This window comes from Choloepus didactylus, chromosome 10 (assembly GCF_015220235.1).
Source record: "Choloepus didactylus isolate mChoDid1 chromosome 10, mChoDid1.pri, whole genome shotgun sequence".
NCBI classification, from domain to species: domain Eukaryota; kingdom Metazoa; phylum Chordata; class Mammalia; order Pilosa; family Megalonychidae; genus Choloepus; species Choloepus didactylus.
In genome coordinates, this window is record NC_051316.1 from 49,262,485 (window position 1) to 49,283,786 (window position 21,302).

A 21,302-nucleotide genomic window follows, 5' to 3' on the forward strand; every position below is an offset into this window, starting at 1 on the left:
GATTCCCACTGTCACCACTGTTGCTCAACGTTATACTGGCAGTTCTTGCCAGAGCATTTTGGCAAGAAAAAGAAATAAAAGTCATCTAAATTGGAAAGGAAGAAATAAAACTTTCCATAGTTGCAGATGATATGATCCTATATACAGCAAATCCTGAAAAATCCACAACAAAGCTCCTAGACCTAATAAATAAATTCAGCAAAGTAGCAGGTTACAGTGTCAACACTCGAAACTCAGTAGTGCTTTTGTATACAAGCAATGAACAATCAGAAAAAGAAATGAAGAAAAAAATTACATCCACAGTTGTAATGGAAAGAATCAAATATCTAGGAATAAATTTAACCAAGGATATAAAGGACTTGTACTCAGAAAACTATAAAACATTGCTAAAAGAAATCAAAGAAGACTTAAATAAATGAAAGGACATTCTATGTTCATGGATTGGAAGACTGAATATCATTAAGATGTCAATCATAGCTAAAACAATTTATAGATTCAATACAATCCCACTCAAAACTCCAGCCACCTTCTTTGCTGCAATGGAAAAGTCAATCATCAAATTTATATGGAAGTGTTAGAGACTCAAAATATCTAAAGCCATCTTGAAAAAGAAGAAGGAAATTGGAGGACTTGCACATCTTAATCTTAAAACCTATTGCAAAGCCACAGTTGTCAAAACAGCATGCTGCTGGCACTATGACAGACATATAGATCAATGGAAACAAGTTGAGAGCCCAGAAATCAATCCTCACTGTTTTGGCCAACTGTTTTTTGACAAGGTGGCAAAGACTATTCAATTGCGAAAGAATAGTCTCTTAAGCAAATGGTGCTGGGAAAACTGGATATCCATCTGGGAAAAAAAGGAAGACCCCTACCTCACACCAAATACAAAAATCAACTAAAAATGCTTCAAAGACCTGAATTTAAGAGCTAGAGCTATCAAACTCCTAGAAGAAAATCTAGGGAGGCATCTTCAGTACCTTGGGTTAGGCAATGGTTTCTTAGACTTACACCCAAAGCACAAGCAACAAGAGAAAAGATAGATAAATGGGACCTCATCAAATTAAAAAACTTTTTTTCCTCTAAGGACTTTAACATGAAAATAAAAAGACACCCTACACAATGGGAGAAAAATATTTGGAAACCACATATCTGATAAAGGATTAATGTCCAATATATATATAAAGAAATCCTTCAACTTAGCAACAAAAAGATAACAACCCAATTAAAAAATAGGCAAAAGACTTGAATAGACATCATTCCAAAGAAGATATGCAAATGGCCAGAAAGCACATGAAAAGATGCTCATCATCATTAGCCAACAGAGAAATGCGAATCAAAACCACAATTAGATAGTATTTCACACCCATAGAATGGCTGCTATTTAAAAAACTGAAAATAACAAGTGTTGGAGAGTGTTCTAGTTTGCTAATGCTGCAGAATGCAAAACACCAGAGAAGGATAGGCTTTTGTAAAATAGGGGTTTATTTCGCTACACAGTTACAGTCTTAAGGCCACAAAGCGTCCAAGGTACAAAGCGTCCAAGGTAACACACCAGCAATCGGGTACCTTCACCGGAGGATGGCCAATGGCATCCGGGAAACCTCTGCTAGCTAGGAAGGCAGCTGGCGTCTGCTCCAAAGCTCTGGCCTCAAAACGGCTTTCTCCCAGGATGCTCCTCTCTAGCAAGCTTGCTCCTCTTCAAAACCACTCCCAGCTGCACTCAGTTCCCTCTCTTTGAGTCAGCTCATTTATATAGCTCCACTGATCAAGGCCCACCCTGAATGGGCGGGGCCACGCCTCCATGGGAACATCCCATCAGAATCATCACCCACAGCTGGGTGGGGCACATTCCAAGCAAATCTAACCAGCACCAAACGTCTGCCCCACAAGACTACAAAGACAATGGCATTTGGGGGACACAACACATTCAAACCAGCAAAGAGAGGATGTGAAGAAATAGGAACACTGATTCATTGCTAGTGGCAATGTAAAAGGGTGCAGCCATTGTGGAAGACCATTTAGAAGTTTCTCAGAAAGGTAAGTATAGAACTGCCATATGACCCAGCAATCACACTACTAGGATATCCCCCAAACAATTGAAAGCAGGGACTCAAACAGATATTTGCTTACTGATGTTCACAGAGGCATTATTCACAATTGCCAAAAGACAGAAGCAACCCATGTGTCCAGCAACCCATTAATGAATAAATACAATGTGGTATATACAAACAATGGAATTATCCAGCTGTATAAAGGAATGAAGTTCTGATGCATGTGACAATATGGAAGAACCTTGAAGATATTATGTTGAGTGAAATAAGCCAAATACAAAAGGACAAATATTGTATGATTTCGGTGATTTGAAACAATTAGAATAAGAAAACTAATGGAGTCAGAATCTAGTATATAGGTTACCAGGGGACAGCGTAGGGTTAGGGAATGGGAAGTTAAGGCTTTAAATGTACAGGTTTCATATTTGAAATGATGGGAATATTTTGGAAATGGATGGTAGTGATGGTGGCACAACATTGTGAACACAGTTGAAAGCTCTGAAAAATACATCTGAATATGATTAAAAGGGGGAAGTGTTAGATTTTATATATGGTAACAGAATAAAAATTTAAAAAAAATCCATGGAAGTACACTACACAAAGAACCCTAAGTTAAACCTTGAACTTTAATTAATAGCAAAGTTATATAAATATGCTATTATGAATTGTAACAAATATTCCACACCAGTGCAAGTTGTTGTTGGTGGGGTGATATAGGGGAATCCTGTATTTTATGCACGATTGTTCTGTAAACCCACAACTTCTCTAATAATGGGGAAAAAATACAATGTCTGGACATAAAAGTGCTAATTACTTTTCAAAGCTAGTACTTTTAGGAATTCTTGTTAAGTGAAATTTTATCTTAATGTTTCAAATTTTTTTAACTTCTTACACTTTTAGGAAATTTTTGAATGATGTTTATGAAGTCTTTACTATATTGCTGTGCTTCTCATGAGAATAAGATGATTTGTGACACATATATTATTTTCCTTAATACTCAAGGACTTTTAAATCTTCAGGTATATTCCTAGATATGTTCTATATGGTTGAAGTTTTGTGACATCTAACTAGAGAAGTGGAGAGTTACTTTCTATCACAAAATGCTGGAAGGTTTATAGCGTATGAAATGAATTTTCCACATGACATTTTCTGTGCAGACGGGCACTCTTTTAAGAAACCTCCAAGACTTGATATATCCAAGCCACACCAATTAAGGGCTATGTGTTTAATTTATGAAAAAAATTATTTTATGAAATGATTAATTTTCCTTTAAAAATTTAAATCATTATTTCATTTTAGGAAAATCATTGACTGAACTCTAGCTTTTTGGGGGACTATATATTTTGAGAATAGCATGGCATCCCTCTGACATAGAATGTACAAACCAAGAATTGACTTGAGACATATTAAGTAGAAATATTTTATTGTCTGTCATTTGCATATCATCACCTACAAAGCTTTATATTGTGATTCTGCTTACTCTTTTTAGTTTCTGGCTTGCAGCCAGCAAGATTTTCCTTGACGTTTGCCCTCTCTTACTGAGTTGAAAGATTTGTCCCTCTCACTTAGTCAGGTCTGGGCCCTCCTGTAAGAAATTTGCTGTCGTGCCATGAAAAATGCCTGTAGTACAGACATATGCAAGGTATTATCACTTTGCTTTAATCACCAGAGCAGAATCACTCCATGAATAATTTGAGCCACAAGCATCCTGTTGAAAACCAAGACCTCTGGGTTGTGAGTCATCTGTTCTTTCTGTGGCAGGTGTTGGGGTCAAAGCACTTTGGATTTTTACTATAGTTTTGCAGAAAGGACAGTTAGCCATATGAGTCTCCAATGCTACTGCAGCCAGTGCACTTTCATTAGAAGAATATTCATTTGAGATAGTTGCATACTGGATTAAAGAGTTTGCCTTTCTCCCCTGCAGACCTGGGTTTTAGGTTCTCTGTAGTATTTTGTGTGGAAGTAACAACTGTTGATGGATTCTGGTCCCATGGAGTTGGACATTCTATCTGAATCACAAAACCACCAAGCAATTTAACATGCCTATAAATCCGCCAGTGGCAGTTTTAGGGGGAGCCAGGTATGGACAATGGTTGCAGAGGCCTATACTTCTGCCACCTCAATCTGCATTAGATTTGCTTGAATTTTGCTGATATTAGCATTTAACAGCTGATATTAGCTGATTTAATTTTGGTGATTAAAAATTTTTAATTAAGTTTTTAATTAAATAGTAATCTAATTTTGCTGATATTAGCATTTAACCAAAAGTAGAAGAGAAGAAAGTCAATAGTACAATGTTATTATTTGAGAGAAGGCTCATATGAATAAGTGAAATCTCGATTAGAAATGGTATGTCATAACTATGGCTGGAAAATATAATTAATTCATTCCCTTGTTCCATTGTTCATTGAATTATTTATTCAAATTATCCCTGTAGGGCAATCAAGAGACTTATCATATGATATAATGCTAATTTTTGGGTGGCATATTGATTGATTTTATTTGTGTTGGCACCTCAAACATTTATGAGGGTGCTTGAAAGTTCTCCCTGAAGATATATAATACGTATGTATATAAGGCAGGAAAATGTTTTGAAATGCTATTTTTTTCTTTCTGATTAGGTGAATGAGAAGACAATGATTCCACACTCTGGCCGTGGCAGCCATGAGCAGTGTCTTTATTCTGGGCTCCCTTGTTTCAGAAGAATGGATAACTTATTTGGGTTTCTGTGGCCTGCTGGAGAAAGCCCCTGGCAAGTCTTTGGAAGCTCTGGGGTTTCTAAGGGAAGAGGCTGGAATTTCCCAATATATGGGGTACAAGAAAGGTGGCCAGCTCTAGGAGCTTTCCTGGTCCCTCTCCTGTGCCATGCCATAGACAGGGTGAATGTGGGGGGTCTAACCACTAAGCAGTGTTGCCTTGAGAGGTAAGCAGAGGAACCAGGGGCAGAGTTTGAGAGAAAAGAGTTGCTGTAGCAGCCCAGCTGCCATCCTCAAATGGACCATGCTTGCTTAGAAAAGGGACATTTCAGGGGTGGCCATCGAGATACTTCTTCCAACCGCAGACGATCTTCTCCAAGTTTCCTAGACTACATAAACCCCAAGATTGCCCTGGAGTTTCCCAATTATCGGGAAGAGCCCACAATAAGTTAAGAAAATTGTGTGTCCTACCACTTGTCAGGAGTGGACAGAGCTGACTTCCACTGGATTTAGAGCAGAGCTTCTGAAATTTACTGTGTGCATGTCTTGCATGGGATCTTGTTAAAACACAGATTCTGATTCCGATTCAGTAGGGTGGGACTGGAAATTCTGCATTTTAACAAAGAGATGTGGATGCTGCTCATTTGCGGGTATAGAAAAATATATAAACATGGCATTTCTCACACTAGAATATTTAGAAACACACACACACACACACACACACATATTTGCAAATAAAAGCATACTAACCGTTAATCTATGTGGCCCGTGGACCACCTACTTCAGAACTACCTGGAAGTGCATGTTTAGGATGAGGTTCCTGGGTCCCACCCCAGGCTTGCTGCCCCCAATCATAACTACAAGCTGAGAACCATTGGCTAGACTTGCAGGTTCTCAATCCTGGCTTCATCTTAAAGTGTTCTAGGGAGTTCTTTCAGGAAGCTTGGTCTTCTTTCCCCATGATTCTGATTCAGTTGTTCTAGTGTAGGGCCTAGCACCTGGCCTTGTTGTTGTTATTTTTTCTTCTAAGCTCCCCAGATGATTGTAATAGGCTGTCAGACTTGAGATCCACTGGGAGGTGAAAAGCTGCACAACTGGAGTCAGACTTCACTTTGAGTCCTGGCAAGCATGCTTACCAGCCCTAGCATGTCATCAAACCTTTTCATTTCAATTTCTTCATCCATAAAATGAGGAAATTGTAATAAGAACCTCATAAATGAGAGAACACATTGTAGAATATTTGGTTTTAGTGCCTTGTGCATGATAAACAAATGTTAGCCTTTATTTTTATTATTATATTTCCTTTTATAATCTTATTTGTCACCTTCATGCATTCTGTCTTTGATGAGGAACCTGGCTTGTCAAGCAAAGGCAAACTTCAATCCAACCTATGCCCAAATTTTCACAAATTCAGAATTAGGGAACTCTGAATGTGCGTTATATATATTGCTAATATTTATATTTTCTATGGTAAGAATAATTATTACTTTATTTCTATTATGCTTGTTACTTGAAAGGAATTCATGTTCACTATAAAAAGTTTTGGAAAACTAAGAAAGGTAAAGGAAAAGTAAAATTCACCCATCATCCTTTTACCTGGGATTAACCACTAATTAATTTTCATATATTACTTCCAATATTTTTCAATATACATATAGAGTATGTATGCATATATGACAAAATTTGATTTATGTGGATATTATAAAGTTGGAATCATTACTTTATATAATTTGTACCATGTGTTTTACTATTAATAGTCTATCATAAACATTTACCTAGTTTTATAAAGTATTCTTCAAAAATATGACTTTTAATCTCTACAAAATATTTCATTACAAGGCAATACTGTAAATTATTGAATCTTTTTCCTATTTGGGATTATAACTGGGTGCTAAACATTTTTGTGCATAAATCTTTTACTACTTCTCTCTTTTACTTACGGTATTGATTTCTAGAAGTGGTATTATTGATTCAAAAGTCTGATCATTTTTGTGGTTCTTCATACAGATTGCCAAATAGCTCTCCAAGTTATGTTTCCAATAGAAATATATGAAAATATCTGCCTTTCTCGTCACCAGTAGAATTAAATATAACCTTTAAAAAATCTATTTCAATCAGATAAGAATTTTAATTTTGTATTTTAAAAAGTTAAATTTTTCCATTTTTCATGTTTATGTTAAAAAGTGCCCACTTTAGTTTTTCTTTTATGAATTTCCTGCTCATGTTCTTTGCTCCTTTTTCTATTGAAATGTTAGTGTTTTTCTTGTTAATTTGTAGGAATTTTTTTTTCATCTAGTACAGATATTAACCCTTGATCATCTTTTTAGCTTTTATGTTATTTGAATTAATAATTTACCCTTTACTTGTATTTAGATTCTTTTTTAGACATGCAGAAGTTTCTTTTTAATTTAATACATTCAAATATGCCAATATTTATTTTATATTGACACCTTATGTTATTGTTTGAATGGCCTTTCCCAGATTTAGGTTAAATAGCTCCGTATATTTTCTTATGCTAGACTTTAAAAACCATATGCCTCTTTAACTTATATGGAAGTTGTTTTGGCATATGATATAAGCAGCACTCTAAGGTTACTGCAGTTGACTGACAGCCGGCCTTGGGGCGAGAGACAGGAGCCAGGTCTGCATAGCGCTCAGAGGATGGGCTTCCAGAAAACATTTCTCTTCTACATTTTCATCTTCCTTTTCATCCCCCTATTCTGTTTTCCACTCCACCCCTCTTGTACGAGCTAGGGCTGGTCATCTTTCTGGCTTTTAGTGGGGTTGGGGTGGGAGTAGGATGAGAGCAAATCAGCTTCTGCCTCCATAAGTCAGAGTTCTTAGAGAAGAAAACCGATTCTAGGTCCGTACTTGCCATACCTAGAGACAATGAGTTACTCTGCACAGAGCTAATTGAGAAAGGATGGACTTTGTTTTAACCTTGATATGAGGTTATTCCTGACTTTCTCTCCTTGCCCCCATTTCATTTGTTAAGATTTTATAACTGGGAAAGGATGTTCATTCTTTTAAATGTTGATTTATTAATATCTAATGTTGCTGTATTATGTTTAAAGAACTTTTTAATTCACTGAGATTTCCATTTTGCCTTATCATATAACAAAATACTTTTTTCGTTTACTCATTTTTATTTTTAACATCGTTTAAAGAATCACATAGTGCTGCAGAGATTGCTCCGAAGAGCAACGGTTACCCCTGCCCCCAACTCCCCATCATTTCTACCTCCTCAGTGGCCACCATTTTCCACTCCTTCATCAATTCTTTTAGCCTTTACTCCGTGTTTCTAGAAATGTATGTATATTTCTGTTTCCCACATTGCAGGGTGAGGATTTTCCCTTCCTTAGTTCCCCAGACACGTGGAGACACACAGTCTCACCGTCCTCAGCTCCCCACCCCACCCCTCTCCTCCACTGTTTTTCTATCTCCTCTCATATATTTATGTATTTACCTGGCAATTTTGGCTTGATTCCTATTCAGTGTTTACATGATCGTTACTATATAAATACAGTTCACAGCTGGAGAACATTTGGATGCATCTTATTGACGGTTGACATCATTGTATTTTGAGCCGACTGGGCTATTTCGCTGGAGAATCCCCATTGTCAGTTTCTTTAAGTCTTTCTTATAGGACTCATCAGATGCTTTAGATAAGGCTCTTCTTATTTCCTTATCTGAGGGCAAAAGGCCTAGTCCCCTGCCCTATGGAACTGTGCGGGGAAGGGGCTGGTAGGGAGGAGTGATGGTGGTTAGGATGTATGCTTAATCCCCTTATTTTCTGTATGGTTCAGTAACCTCACCCTCACCTGTGTCTGATTATCCCCTTGTCCAGGACCTTCTGTTGTACCCTCTTCAGAGAATAAACTTTATGAACGGGTTAGGGAGGGCCGAGGGGAGGGCTGGGTGGTTGCCTGGCCACATGAAGTAGTGGAGGGGACGTAGGATCTAATTACTTCTTAAACAGACTTGCACAAATCCTTGTTTAGTCTGACCTTCACCTCCCACTTGCCGAGGTACCTGGTGCTGCCAATTTCTGAGTGTTTGGCATGTTCTGCAGGGTAAATTGGGCTTTTCATGGCTTTTCCCACTGTCAGCTTAGGATTCAGCTTTCTTGGGTCTGCTAAGTCAATTATCATGGGCCATCTGCTTTCCAGCTTCCACAATTTTGTTGCTGTTGTCTTTTCTCTTGTTCTCTTTATTCTAATGGGTTCATGTCTTTATAAAAATCTCCCTATTGCCCTTTTAGTGGGAATTTTTGGGGGAGTGTGTGCAAATGTAAGCATGTATTCTGCTCTCTTTACCCATCAGCCCATTTTTGAGAAATTAAACAAATGAGACATGTTCATTTTAGAAAAGATGGAAAATACAAAATATTTAAAAATCACCCATAATCTCACCATCCAGACATGCCCATTGTTAATATGGTTTTGAGGTAGAGCTTTCAAGAATACATATGTTTTTATTTACTGACAATATTTTTGAAAAGTGGGATTATGATATGTATACTGTTGGTAACTTCATTCAAGAACATTTTAGCATGGCAATAAATATAAATCTATCTTATTATTATTAATACTATTCTTAAATGAAACAAGTAGATTGTCTAAATAATTCTGCCAATATGGCTACAGTGCTAAATGCAAATATCAAAGATAATTGTTGAAAGGAAAGATACATAAGTTAAAAATAATTATTTCATTACCATATTCTTGGTTTTAGCTACCAAATAATACTAAAAAAAAAACTAGAAAATGGGGATGGGGTGGAATGCAGAGTAAAAAACTCCCTAATTCCTTGTTTTAGAAAATGGGATGTCAAGAAATACTATTTTATTCTTGATTTTGATAATTAGAGGACAATTTTGTTTTGTTTAATTTATGTGGTGAGGATAAAAGCAAGCTAAATGTAGAAAGAAGAAATAGTAATGAAACAAATATAATCAGAGAGAAAACACAAAGAAAATAAAAGACCAAATAATAATTTCCCTTGCAAAGTTTGTTCTTTTAACTTCTGTGTAATTTCTTGTCATTTTCTTGCAAGCTTATTTAGTTGATTGGATCATGATGTCAACCACAATAAAAGCCAATTTTCTTATTCTGTAAGTATTTCATGTGGGAGTGATGTCAGTCAACTGTTTTTAAAAATATATGCCATTTCTCCAGGTCTGGGAATCCCTGTTTGTTAGGGACATTAAAAATGAGGTGAGCAAATGTCTATAAATTAATAATGGTATCACCTTTTTTTAATCTCTAGGATTTTTCCTTCAAATCAACAGCCCTAATCCCATCCTCCTATACTTTCCTACACAAGATAATGGGCTGTCTAGACTCATAAGCTGATCAAAGCTCCATAATACACCAGCTTCCCCTCCAACATAAAGATGGGATTGGTTTTACAACCACCGCTCAGTGTGTAATCAGCAGGGAAGCATTGTGTGATGCTTGGCTAGGAAAGCTGATGTACTAAAAATAATGGGTCCTTCAATGCATGGGGCACAAAGGAAACCCTTGGGAAGAGACAGTCAGGAAACATTGGGGAGGGGGCAAAGTTCACAGGATAGCTATGATTATCATGACTTCTTTCTGAAAACTAACAGAATCTATGCAAATACTGAATTTAACATTTTCACTTGACCTTTATTTTCTCTCTCCTCTGTCTCTGCCCTTGGCCACAGTTGTATTATCAGAGATTAAAGCTTAGCTTGCATTACCTTCTTCTAAATCTTCTTAAAAATTTCAAAGAAAATAGAAATCCTTCAATGAAAGCAGCTCTCTTCCCTTTTTTTTCCCTGGACATTGGATGGAATAATTCTGTACTATTTGGGTTTGTGTCTGTGTGTTTGATCACACGTACAAAAAGAAAATACTTTTCAAAACAGGCCAGAGAGTGTCTGATTTCCCAATCTGATAAGGCCTGTAAATGGAAGGAGAAGAGAGAGAGTTAATTTTAGGTGCTGAACGCAAATACTTTTGTTGCCTCTCGTGGCCTTGTATTCTGAGGAGGTGCACAATTGGACTTCTCAAGTTTCCTGACACTTCTCAGCCAGGTTTTTAGCTGATGGTATGCTGAAGTCTGTCTCACCAACAATGACAAAACTGTCTCTGTGTATGATTCTTTCTATTCCTTGCTGCATGGATGGGTGAATTTTTCCAAAAGGCTTCCACTGCCACAAATGGATGTACTCTTCTACTTTTTTTTTTTTTAATTATTATTGTTTTGGGTTTGTATCTTTCATTTATTCCAAATCATGGGCTAAAAGCCACTGGAAATTTGTGTAAAATAACAAATACAATTAAGTGAACTTTTAAAGTGAGCAAAGGGTTTGTGGCTACAAGAACTCCAAGTAGGGTGCCAGCCAAATGAAGAAAATTTGTGTTTAAATTATTTCTATTTGATGGTGAAGAAAAATGCTCTTTAAAAAACACCCACATCTTCTATTGTAACACCCACCAAGCAAGAAAGATCTAGTGATGCACCACTAGGTGGGAAATGAACAACTTGTGAACACAAAAAGACAACTAAGTGCCTTGTTTTTTTTTTAAACACATATACACACACAAAAAATACATGAAGTCACCTGTGCCAAGTGAGCTTTTTTCTTTTTAGTATTAGAGAAATTGTGGGTTACAGAACAATCATGCGTAAAATACAAGATTCCCATATACCGCTCTATTATTAGCACCTTGCATTAGTGTAGTACGTTTGTTACAATTGATGAAAGCACTTTTTATAATTGGACTATTAACTGTGGTCTGTGGTTTGACTTAGGGTTCACTGTTTGTGTTTTGCAGTTCCATGGATTTTTCAAAAAAATTATTCTAGCAACATATAATCAACATAACATTTCCCTTTATAACCACATTCAAATATGTAATTTAGTGCTGTTAATTATGCCCACAAAGTTGTGCTACTCTCACTGCCATCCATTACTAAAACCTTTCCATCATCCCAAATAATAACTATGTACATTTTAAGCCTTAACTCCCTTGAATCAATGTTTTCATTATGTTTTACCAGAGGGCCTAGGTTGGGCCCTTGTATAAGAGCACATCTTTTAGACCCAATGGCCCATGCAGCATACATGTTTCGTATGTTTAGATTATCTCCATGAGGTTAGTGCTCAGCCAGTTGATAACCACCCATTGCTAGCAGGAAAATGGTCAGACTCTCTCAGCGGTTCTCAAGGCCTCCCATCAACTGGCTTCCCCCTTCCTTATTCCTCATTTCTCTCACTCCTGCTCAGAGTTCTCCCTCATGGACAAGCTTTGAAAGTTACAGAGCTCAGAGCTGGAGCACATGAGTGGCTATTTTAGTTTCCTAGGCTGCTCAAGCAAATACCATGAAATGGGTTGGGATAAATGATGGGAGTTTATTTGCTCATGATTTGAGGCTGGGAAAAAGCCCAAATCAAGGCATACTCAAGGCGATACTTTCTTCTTAAAGACTGTGGCATTCTAGGACTTGGCTGCTGGACATCCTTGGTCCTTAGCTTGTCACATGGCAAGGCACATGGCAGTGTCTCCTGGTCTCTCCCTTCTCTTCTGGGTTCTGTTGAATTTCAGCTTCTTGCTCCCTGTGGCTTTCTCTCTAGCTTTGTCTGAATTTCATTCTGCTTTTAAAGGATTCTGGTAATAGGGTGAAGACCCATCCTGATTGATGTGGGCCACACCTTAACTGAAGTAACCTCATCAAAAGATCCTATTTACAATGTGTTCACACCCACAGGAATGGATTAGATTTAAGAACATGTTTTTCTGTGGTGCATACAGCTTTAGATCACCACAGAGGCTTAGCAGATACTAGTCTTTCCTTAGGGCATGGTGTGGTAGAAGACTCTTGAGCTATGAGACAGAAACCTGGGTTTGTGTTGTGGTTCTTTCATTTACTGGCTCTGATCAATGAACAAGTCTTGGAACTGAAACTCAGTTTTTTCATCTGTAAAGTAGGGTAACAATATGTAGATGTATGGTTTTGTGAGGATCAAAAGAATAATGGCTTTGAAAGCACTTTACCCTCGGGAAAGTTCTGAGCATGTGTAAGGGGGATGTTCTTGCTCAAGTTCTTTTACCACATCTCAGCGATCCTCCTCCTTTCTGCTTTGTAAAATCCTTTCTAACTTCAGAGCTCTTCTTACTTCCATCTACTTTGTAATGCTTACTCTGGTGCTGTTTCCACATTGAGCTCTCACTGTTCAAATCACCTATAACCTATGCTGACAGAAGAACACATTTTGTCACTTTAACAAATAGGTACAGCTTTCAGTTTTGATTTAACTCTTCTGCTTGTAACTCACAATGAGTTGATCCTCTTTCTGGCCATTCCCATCAGTGTCATATTCAGAAAACACACAAATTCAATATCTAAAATTAATTGAACATCACTTAGATCTTTAATCTCTACAAACACTCAAGGGGGATGATGTTGCATGACAAACTAAAGCATAGTTTCCTCCTCATCACAGCATAACAGCAGCTCTAATCCCCCTGTCAAAACTCTGTGCAGCCGTTGCCCAGTTCTCACACTCCTTGCTTCCATTCTCCTGGATCTATTCTTTTACTCAGTGAGTAGCTCTCTGATCTTTCCAATGCAGATCAACGCAGCCTTTCTGACATTTGGAGGGAAGGGAATAATTTTGGATTCTTCACAGTGTCTAGTACAAAATTGTACCAGGCATGGGGTAGAAGTGCACTCAGTGAGTATTGCATTAAATCTATCCCATAATAATCATGTGGCTATTGAGATTGAGAAAAACCAGATCGATGCACTATAAATTCTCAGGTCTTGAGAAACATGGCCATGGCAATGCTGGTATGACTGTAATGGTGGAGGCTGTAGAATGTGAAAGGCAGAAGTCTCCCTTCATGTCCACCCTGCATCTCCAATCTGACCACTGTGAAGCCCTGGAGCTTACTCTGGGGTACGTGGCTGGTGGGAGATATAGGAATAAGGCCAAGCTGCTTTTGCCCTGCCCCTTGCCTCCTCCTCCACCAGGCTCCAGCCTGCCAAGTGACCAGGGTTCACACACTTGCTTTTTCTTGGGAGCGGAGTCTCTTGAGCATATCTCTGACAATCTCGTTTTACTACCCAGCCAGATCCTTGTAATCCCTTACATTTGTATAGAATTCCCAGTTTCCAAGCCAATTTCACATGCTGTTGTATGATTTGATGCTCAAAATGACCATGGAAAACAGTATGGGGCACTGAAATGGAGTATTATTCCCCTTTCACCAATGAGGGAAGTGAAATAGAAGTAGTACGCGGCTTCTTTCGTCCTTTTCTGGCACTGGAAATTCTGAAGCCCTCTCTGGTATATACCTATCCCAGTCCTTTAATTTTGTTTTATCTAGTACTTACCTTTCCTTTATTAATTTAAGTGGTGCTATTGTTCATTTGCTTCTCTAACTTCTAGGTTTGTCAGCAGTGGTCTGCCTTCACTGTATACTCTCCACAGGGAAAATCCTATCCATGCAGTGCTGCGGAAGGGGATTCAGCAGACTTTTCTGCATTTATTATGGAAAGTGCTTCTGTCTTGATGGTGCTGACAGCTGCATGCCTGTTGGAAGCAGGGTTTGGGGGCACAGATGGTAACCAAAAGAATGAAGATCATTCGGGAAGAGTCTCTCCTTTGACATGTAACAAAGTGAAAGGCACACCTGGACTTTTATGGGGGGAAATGAAAGGGAAATGATTTCCAGGAAATATGTGTCTTTAACCTGCCCCTCCCAGCCCATCTGGGTTAACTCTTAAATGCAGTCTTGTGACAGTCTGTCTACCTCTGTCTTCGGGATGATCATCTGGTTAAGATACTCAGGCCTGCACTTTAATAAACTAAACAAACCCGTAATCGTTGGGTTCCAGCTGCATTTTACTGTTTTCTCTCTTAAGATCAATGTTCCCAGATATGAACCGTGAAAAATGGTTGGTTTCTTGAAATTGCAGGTCACAAATTAATAGACTTTAGACCTCATTTGGCCCACAGATGTGTTCTGTTTAGCCCACTTGGATTTAAAAAAAAGTGTTAGTTTCCGAACTTTACTAAATTGTAAGATTTCAAGTAAAATTGTATGTTTGGTGTTTTTTTTGTACAATTAACTTGTCTGGGAACAGTGAGCTTGAATAAGTGCATGCTGCTAGTCAGAGCCAACTAGTGCCCTGTGGGCTGTAGTTTGCCATAGTCCTATACACTGACACCACCCCACACTGTGTTGTTTTCCTAGCCCTATGGGCACCTGAGTTCCCCATGCCCAACGTCAAAGTCACTTCCCCCCAAACTCTTTTCTTTGCGCATGGAATCCGGCAACATAGAGACATATATTGATGCTGAGGGACTGAGGGGAAAGAAAGGGAAGGTTGCCCAGGAAATCTCTTTAGGTTTCATTCAACTTTCTTTTCCATTCCCACCCACCTCCCCCACAGGTAACTTAATTCAGACAAGAGTATTACAAAGGAGGGATTGGAGGCATGCCACATTGGCTCCATGAACTGTAGGTTAGGACAGTGTTTCTTGATCCTGGCAGTACACAGTATCATATATAGGCATTTAGAAAGCTCCAGTGCTGGAGCCCCACTCTGGACTAATTGAATCAGAATCTCTGAGCATGGGTCCTGGCATCAGGACATTTACAAGCTCCTTAAGTGATTCTAATGTGCAGCCAGGGTTGCGAATTTCTGGGTTAGGGTTTTGATGAGGTTTTTGGAGGGTCTTTCTGTTCATTGCACTTACAAATGTTCTTTAATATATTGCTGGGCAGATGCAGAGATAACGAACACCCCTAAGTATCTGTGCCCATCAACCTGTTCTCCTGAGTGAGAGCTCATACCCCTCACTCCTCCACTCTTCCCAGCGTCAGCTACACTTACTCATCACTGAAGACTTGAGGACAGATCCTGTCTCCATCATGGCAAGAGGGCCAGCCCAACATTTAATTTCCTGCCACAGTGGAAGTGGAGCATGTAAGAGCAAATATCTTTGGTTTTCATTATTCACTGGACAAATGCTCCATTCAAGTTCATGAAACTTTTGCAAAGCACTGAAGATTCTTTAATTCACAAACTGAACCATCAGTGGAAGAACAGCAAGGATGTGTTGGCTTTCACATCCCTAAATAAGTGTCAGAACAAAACAAGACATCCTTTTTTAGCTTCAGGACAGATCCCAGCAGTGCAGACTAGGAAATATTTCACAGTTATCTGTATAGAAATAGGGTCAGCAGACAGGGCTTTTCTCCCTGGCACTGCTTCTAGCTTGTTTTCAAACGTTACTTTTTCCTACACAGGTCAGAGCCACATGTGTGAGTAATTCTCAGTAAGATGAATATCTGATATGTAGCTAATGGGTACTTTCTGGAAGAGTAGGTGGTTTACTCTTGGCCCTGACGGAACATTCTAACTACCTTGGTCACTTAAGAAAAATACAGATATTGGGCTCTGCCTCAGAAAGACTGCTTTCAAATTTCTGGGGGTATGGCATGTGGGTATCTGTATTTAAAAAAAAAAAAAATAACCCTTTTTACCCAAGCAGACCTTCTCATATATTGCTAGGGGGACTGTATATTGGTGGGGCGTTTTTAGAGGGCAATTTGATTATTCCTATCAAATGTAAAATGCTCTTACCCTTGAACTAGCAATTATACTGCATCCTTTGGATATATTTTCACAAGCCTCAAATATATATGCAACATTTTACAGCAAAACATTGGAAACAACATAAATATTTATTAATATATATTAAACAAATTAATATACATCTACACAATGGAATACTGCCTAATTACTAAAAATAAGTTGGATCATTTGGGAATGATCTATGTGTGCTGATACAGAAAGGTATCCATGAATATCTTAAATGAAAAGGTAAGTCGCAGAATAATTTGATTAATTTGCATTTTTGCACACACATATGTCTACATACACATACATATTCAGACATTTGCAGGTACATACACATACATACATATACATAGTATATCTGTATACTTAACTTCTGGAAAGATACCCAAGAAACTGATAACCATGGGTATTCTGAAGGATGAGAATTGGAGGGTAAACAAATTTTACTTTTTACTTTATGCCATTTTATACTATTTGAATGTGTTTACTTTAAGCATGTTTCCTTTTAGATTAAAAACCTTATTTTTAACGCCTCTCAGTGCTGATCAGGCATATTGTGAGACCCAGTGATTGAGCTAAAGTTGTATTCCTAGGTCAAACCAATGATGCTTGGAGCCTCCTAGGAGATAATCTGGAATATCCATTGTTAACTGAAGAGGGAGCCATAGCCTTAGTCATTTGAAGGTGGCAACTGGTTTGGTTTGGGGGACCATCTTGAATGTCAGGACCCCCTTTTTTGATGTAGTTTCAAAGGTGGTGGCTATATTTATTTTTCCAGGCAATTTCTTCTCTTCACTTTTTATGGATGAACAAATTCAGAAATGTGTTTTTAGAATAAATGAGGTGATCTGGTTCTCCTAGTGGAAATATTTAAACTACTTTGACACTATGAATCTTATTTCACAGGCTTTATTTTATTAAATGAGCTTGCTTTTTCTTTTTCTTTTAAATTTTGTCAATGTAAATAGAAGTTTTACGATAGAGTTGATAATTAATTTGAATCAATTGTTTAGTTTGAGGAAGCTGGGGGTGGAGGGGTGGGGATGGGTAGGTTTGAGATGGTCTCCAGTCTTTTAGATGGTGTGTAGAACATCAGAACACAGAAGGCACTACCATAGTTTTTTTATTTAAATGAAAATGTCTTTCCTTGATCCTGCTGCACCCTTTCTCCTTTACTTTTCCATTTCTAGGCGGTTGTGTATCAAAATTAAGGGGCATGAAAACGAGAAGAGAACAAAGATGTACTGGGTGTTGTATGTCATATAAATGCTTTCTTATTTCCCTGAATAACCCTGCAAGGAGATATTATTCTCATTTTACAAATGAGGAAACATACTGAAAGGGACTTGTGTGACTTTCCTAAGGTCTCACTCAGTTAGCAAGTGTTGGAACTAGCACTGGGACTCCAAAGACCTGTATCTTTTCCACTAGTATTCCCTAAAACTGCCCTCCACCAAGCAAACCCCAAATTAATAATTATGTAATAATATTGTCTTGGTATTAAAACAACCCAAAGATCACTTAATCAAGATTAGAAAATGCTGTCAAATTCTGAAGTGCTAACATTTTCCTGATTGAATTCCAGAAAAATCCTTTGTGTACAGCTCTTGCTTACATTATACGAAATGGTAGCAGGATAATATTTTTAACATTTTTTTCAATGCATCTTGTATCTTTCACCCTTTCCCATTCCAGCCATATAGACTGTAGGTTTCGATTGCCCTAGGAAAGGAATATTATGGTAGCAATAATAGAATCCCTGACATGTTTGGAGGATTTGAGAGTGAGGACACCCGGGCCCTACTTTTCAAACAGATGACAAGACCCCAATTAGAAATGACCTTGTGGTGGGGCCAGAGAGGCAGGCCTTAGCTTTACAGGTGTGAGAGCAGCAGAATCATCCAGAGTGAGAGGGCCAGGCCTAGAAGTAGGCATGGCCTTAGAAGGCCCACAGTGCTCCCCAAAGCTCCATTCTATCATTGTGATAGAATAACAGAATGTCTCCATGCACTGAGAGGTTCCCCCAAACCCAGAGAAGACCCAAACTAGAAGGGTCTTACTGGGCAGTGTCATAATTTCCTAGGGCTTCTGTAACAAAGCACCATAAACTGGGTGGATTAAAACAACAGAAATGTATTATTTCATAGTTCAGGGGGCTACAAGTCCAAAATCAAGGTGTCAGCAGGGCCATGCCCCCTCTGAAACATGTAGGGGAGAATCCTTCCTTGCCTCTCCCTAACTTCTGACGTTTTGCTGGTGATCGTTGGCTTTCCTTGGCTTGTGGCTGCAGCACTTCAGTCTCTGTCTCTGTGTGTCTCTCCCCCGGGCATCTCCGTGTCTCTTCTACCTTCTTATAAGGACACCAGTCGTACCAGATTAGGGTCCACCTACTCTAGTTTGGCCTCATCCTAACTAATCATATATTCAAAGACCCTATTTACAAATCAGTTCACATTCATGGGACTGGGAGTTAGGATTTGAACATATCTTTTGGAGGTACACAATATAACCCATACAGACAGGAATAAGAAAGAATGGGACTGCATGTGCACGGGAACTGGGAGGAAGGAAAGTGATCCTGGTTGATTCTGACTGTGGTAAGGTCTCTGCATCCTCCTTTCTCTCTCCCTCCACTTTTTTTTTGGCTTAAAAATAGGAATTTATTGGCTCATGGTTTCAGAGGCTAGGAGACTTGCTTCCTCCCAGGGTTGGTGTCTCCAGCTGGTCAGCAATGTCTGGAATTCTCTGGTTTTTTCAACACATGGCAATGCACATAGTGATGTCTTTTCCTTCCTTTTCCAGGTTCTGTTGACTTCCAGCTTCTTGATTTTCCCGTGGCTTCTCTATGTCCAATTTCCTTTGCTTATAAGGTCTTCAGCCATATTGGATGGAGGCCAACCCTCATTCAGCCTGGGCGCACCATCACTAACAGCATCCTCAAAGGGCCTGTTTACAAATGGGCTCACACCCACAGGACCAGAGGTTGGGGCCTGGACATGTCTTTGGTGGGGGGATAGGATGCAATCCTCAACAATTAAGTCGTGTATTTTTGACATATAAAATCAATTTCTCAGAATATTAACCAATCTCAAAAGTAGTAGGAGGCATTAAGGGTAGTCTCTGGTTTATGTTATTACTTCCAAATAATTTTAAGGATTTTTTAGTCTCCTAAAATTAAACTATTTTCAAATATGACATTTATATATCCATTTTGGATAAACTAATATGCTTTTCCAATAAGTAGATCTGTGAGAATCTTGTAAAAATGAAGTCCTGTGTCATCATTGAATGGGAAAGAACACATTGTTCACTAACAAAACAGAATGGTAAAGATGCACAGATAAAAAATAAACAAGAGGATTACCAAAAACTATTTTATAATTCCTAGCATTAGATGGCAGAATGCCAAGCTGTTTTGTGATACTACAGGAACATCAGTAAAGGGCCATGGGGAAGAAGAATGGTGATTTAAGTTTTATTGATTAAAATGAAAAGAATGCCACCATATATTATATTATATATTATATATGCACAACAATGTCTAACTGTGGTCCAGTACAGCTAATTCTACTAAGATCATATTATATAATCTGATCAAAGATCATTATTTCCTAAAAATTTAGGATTTCTTTATTCCATAGTCATCTTAGGTAATCTTTATATTTTATTCATCTCTCTGCAGAAGACTGATTTAACAATGTCTTTATAAGAACACAGAGATACCCTCTGCTTCTAAAAAGAAACTACAATTATTTGTTAGCTAGAGTAATAATTCCAATGCTTTAGGAAACAAGGACCACATTCTGTAAAGAGTTGGCACACATGGTGTGTTTTTGAGCAATTTAATGTTTCTGTGATTAAATAGCAATTTAATCTAACAATTTCATTTCACACTGAAGGAGAACCTACTAACTTGTCAAAAAATGCTTTCTCAAAAAGTTATGGTAAGACCAAGATATTTAAATATCATCAAGGTCAAAGAGCATTTATTTCACTTTATGAACTTTGATTTTCAATGAAAATGAAATGTCCTTTTATCTAATGGCCTTTGGAAATTTAACTATCTTCTGTTGTTCTCAGTAGTGTCCTTTTAACCTGAAATTTAATTATGAAGCTATACTTTAATTCATTAATTTTCAGTGTGCCAGTTCAGAGAAAATTATATGCATTTCCAAGACTTTTTCCAAAGTGATATATTTTAAAATTAAAAAGTACAAAGATTTGATTTTATCCTAGAAAATTCATTGCTTCTGAATTAGAGCATCACAATATGGCACATTTTCTATAAGAAGGTCCTTCCTAGGAACCAGTTTCAATGTATTGTGGTCTGTGTGAATACTTTGTATAACACGTGTTCTGAGAAACAGTTCAACATCAGAACCTATTTTCATTAGCTCTTGTATTTTCTTAGGAGAAGTCTCACTTTTATTATTTTTGAATTCTTCATTTATCTTAATTCTGGCTGCTTCTAATGCTCTGGCGTCATTTTTAAAAACTTGTTGTCTGGTCCTGTGCAATGTTTTAAGGAGTTGTAAATCCTTGGCCACCTGACCCATGGCTCTCCTCGCTGCAGCGGCCATCCTTCAGCAGTCGAGTAGCTCCTCCTCTCAGCAACCAATAGCTGCCTAGTGTGGTCTCTCCAAGTAACCTCTCCCTCCACTTTTGTGAGCAAAGCTTGGCTTGTTCCAGCCCAAACAAAAGTGAAGTTCCAGATGTGTTCATACCATTAGCACTAAAAGGGAAAATTCTCAGGAGGGCAGGGGCCTCGGGGGCCAACTGAGGCTCTGGGGTATGGTATTCTCAGGCAACCCCAGAGAAAGGGAAAATGGGAAACTTTCCAGGGTGGCCATTTAGTGAAGCAAATCGAACCAGCCTATCAGCCAACAGTTGACTGCACATTGGGGAAAAACAACTATGAACTATTCTT

The 21,302-nt window shown here is 38.2% G+C and overlaps 1 protein-coding gene across 2 annotated transcripts; it reads right to left on the reverse strand.

The window, feature by feature from the left end:
- Positions 1-20,552: 20,552 nt before the first annotated feature.
- Positions 20,553-20,931, reverse strand: LOC119505695 (complex III assembly factor LYRM7-like). Of its 2 annotated transcripts, XM_037798560.1 has the most exons (2): positions 20,771-20,931; positions 20,553-20,688 (listed from the first exon to the last, which is right to left on the reverse strand). In XM_037798560.1, exons 1-2 carry the CDS (start codon positions 20,929-20,931, stop codon positions 20,658-20,660), a joined length of 192 nt encoding a protein of 63 aa, XP_037654488.1. In that variant the 3' UTR covers positions 20,553-20,657. The 2 variants fall into 2 exon arrangements, with proteins under 2 accessions (XP_037654488.1, XP_037654487.1); XM_037798559.1 differs by having other exon boundaries at positions 20,553-20,931.
- Positions 20,932-21,302: the final 371 nt, after the last annotated feature.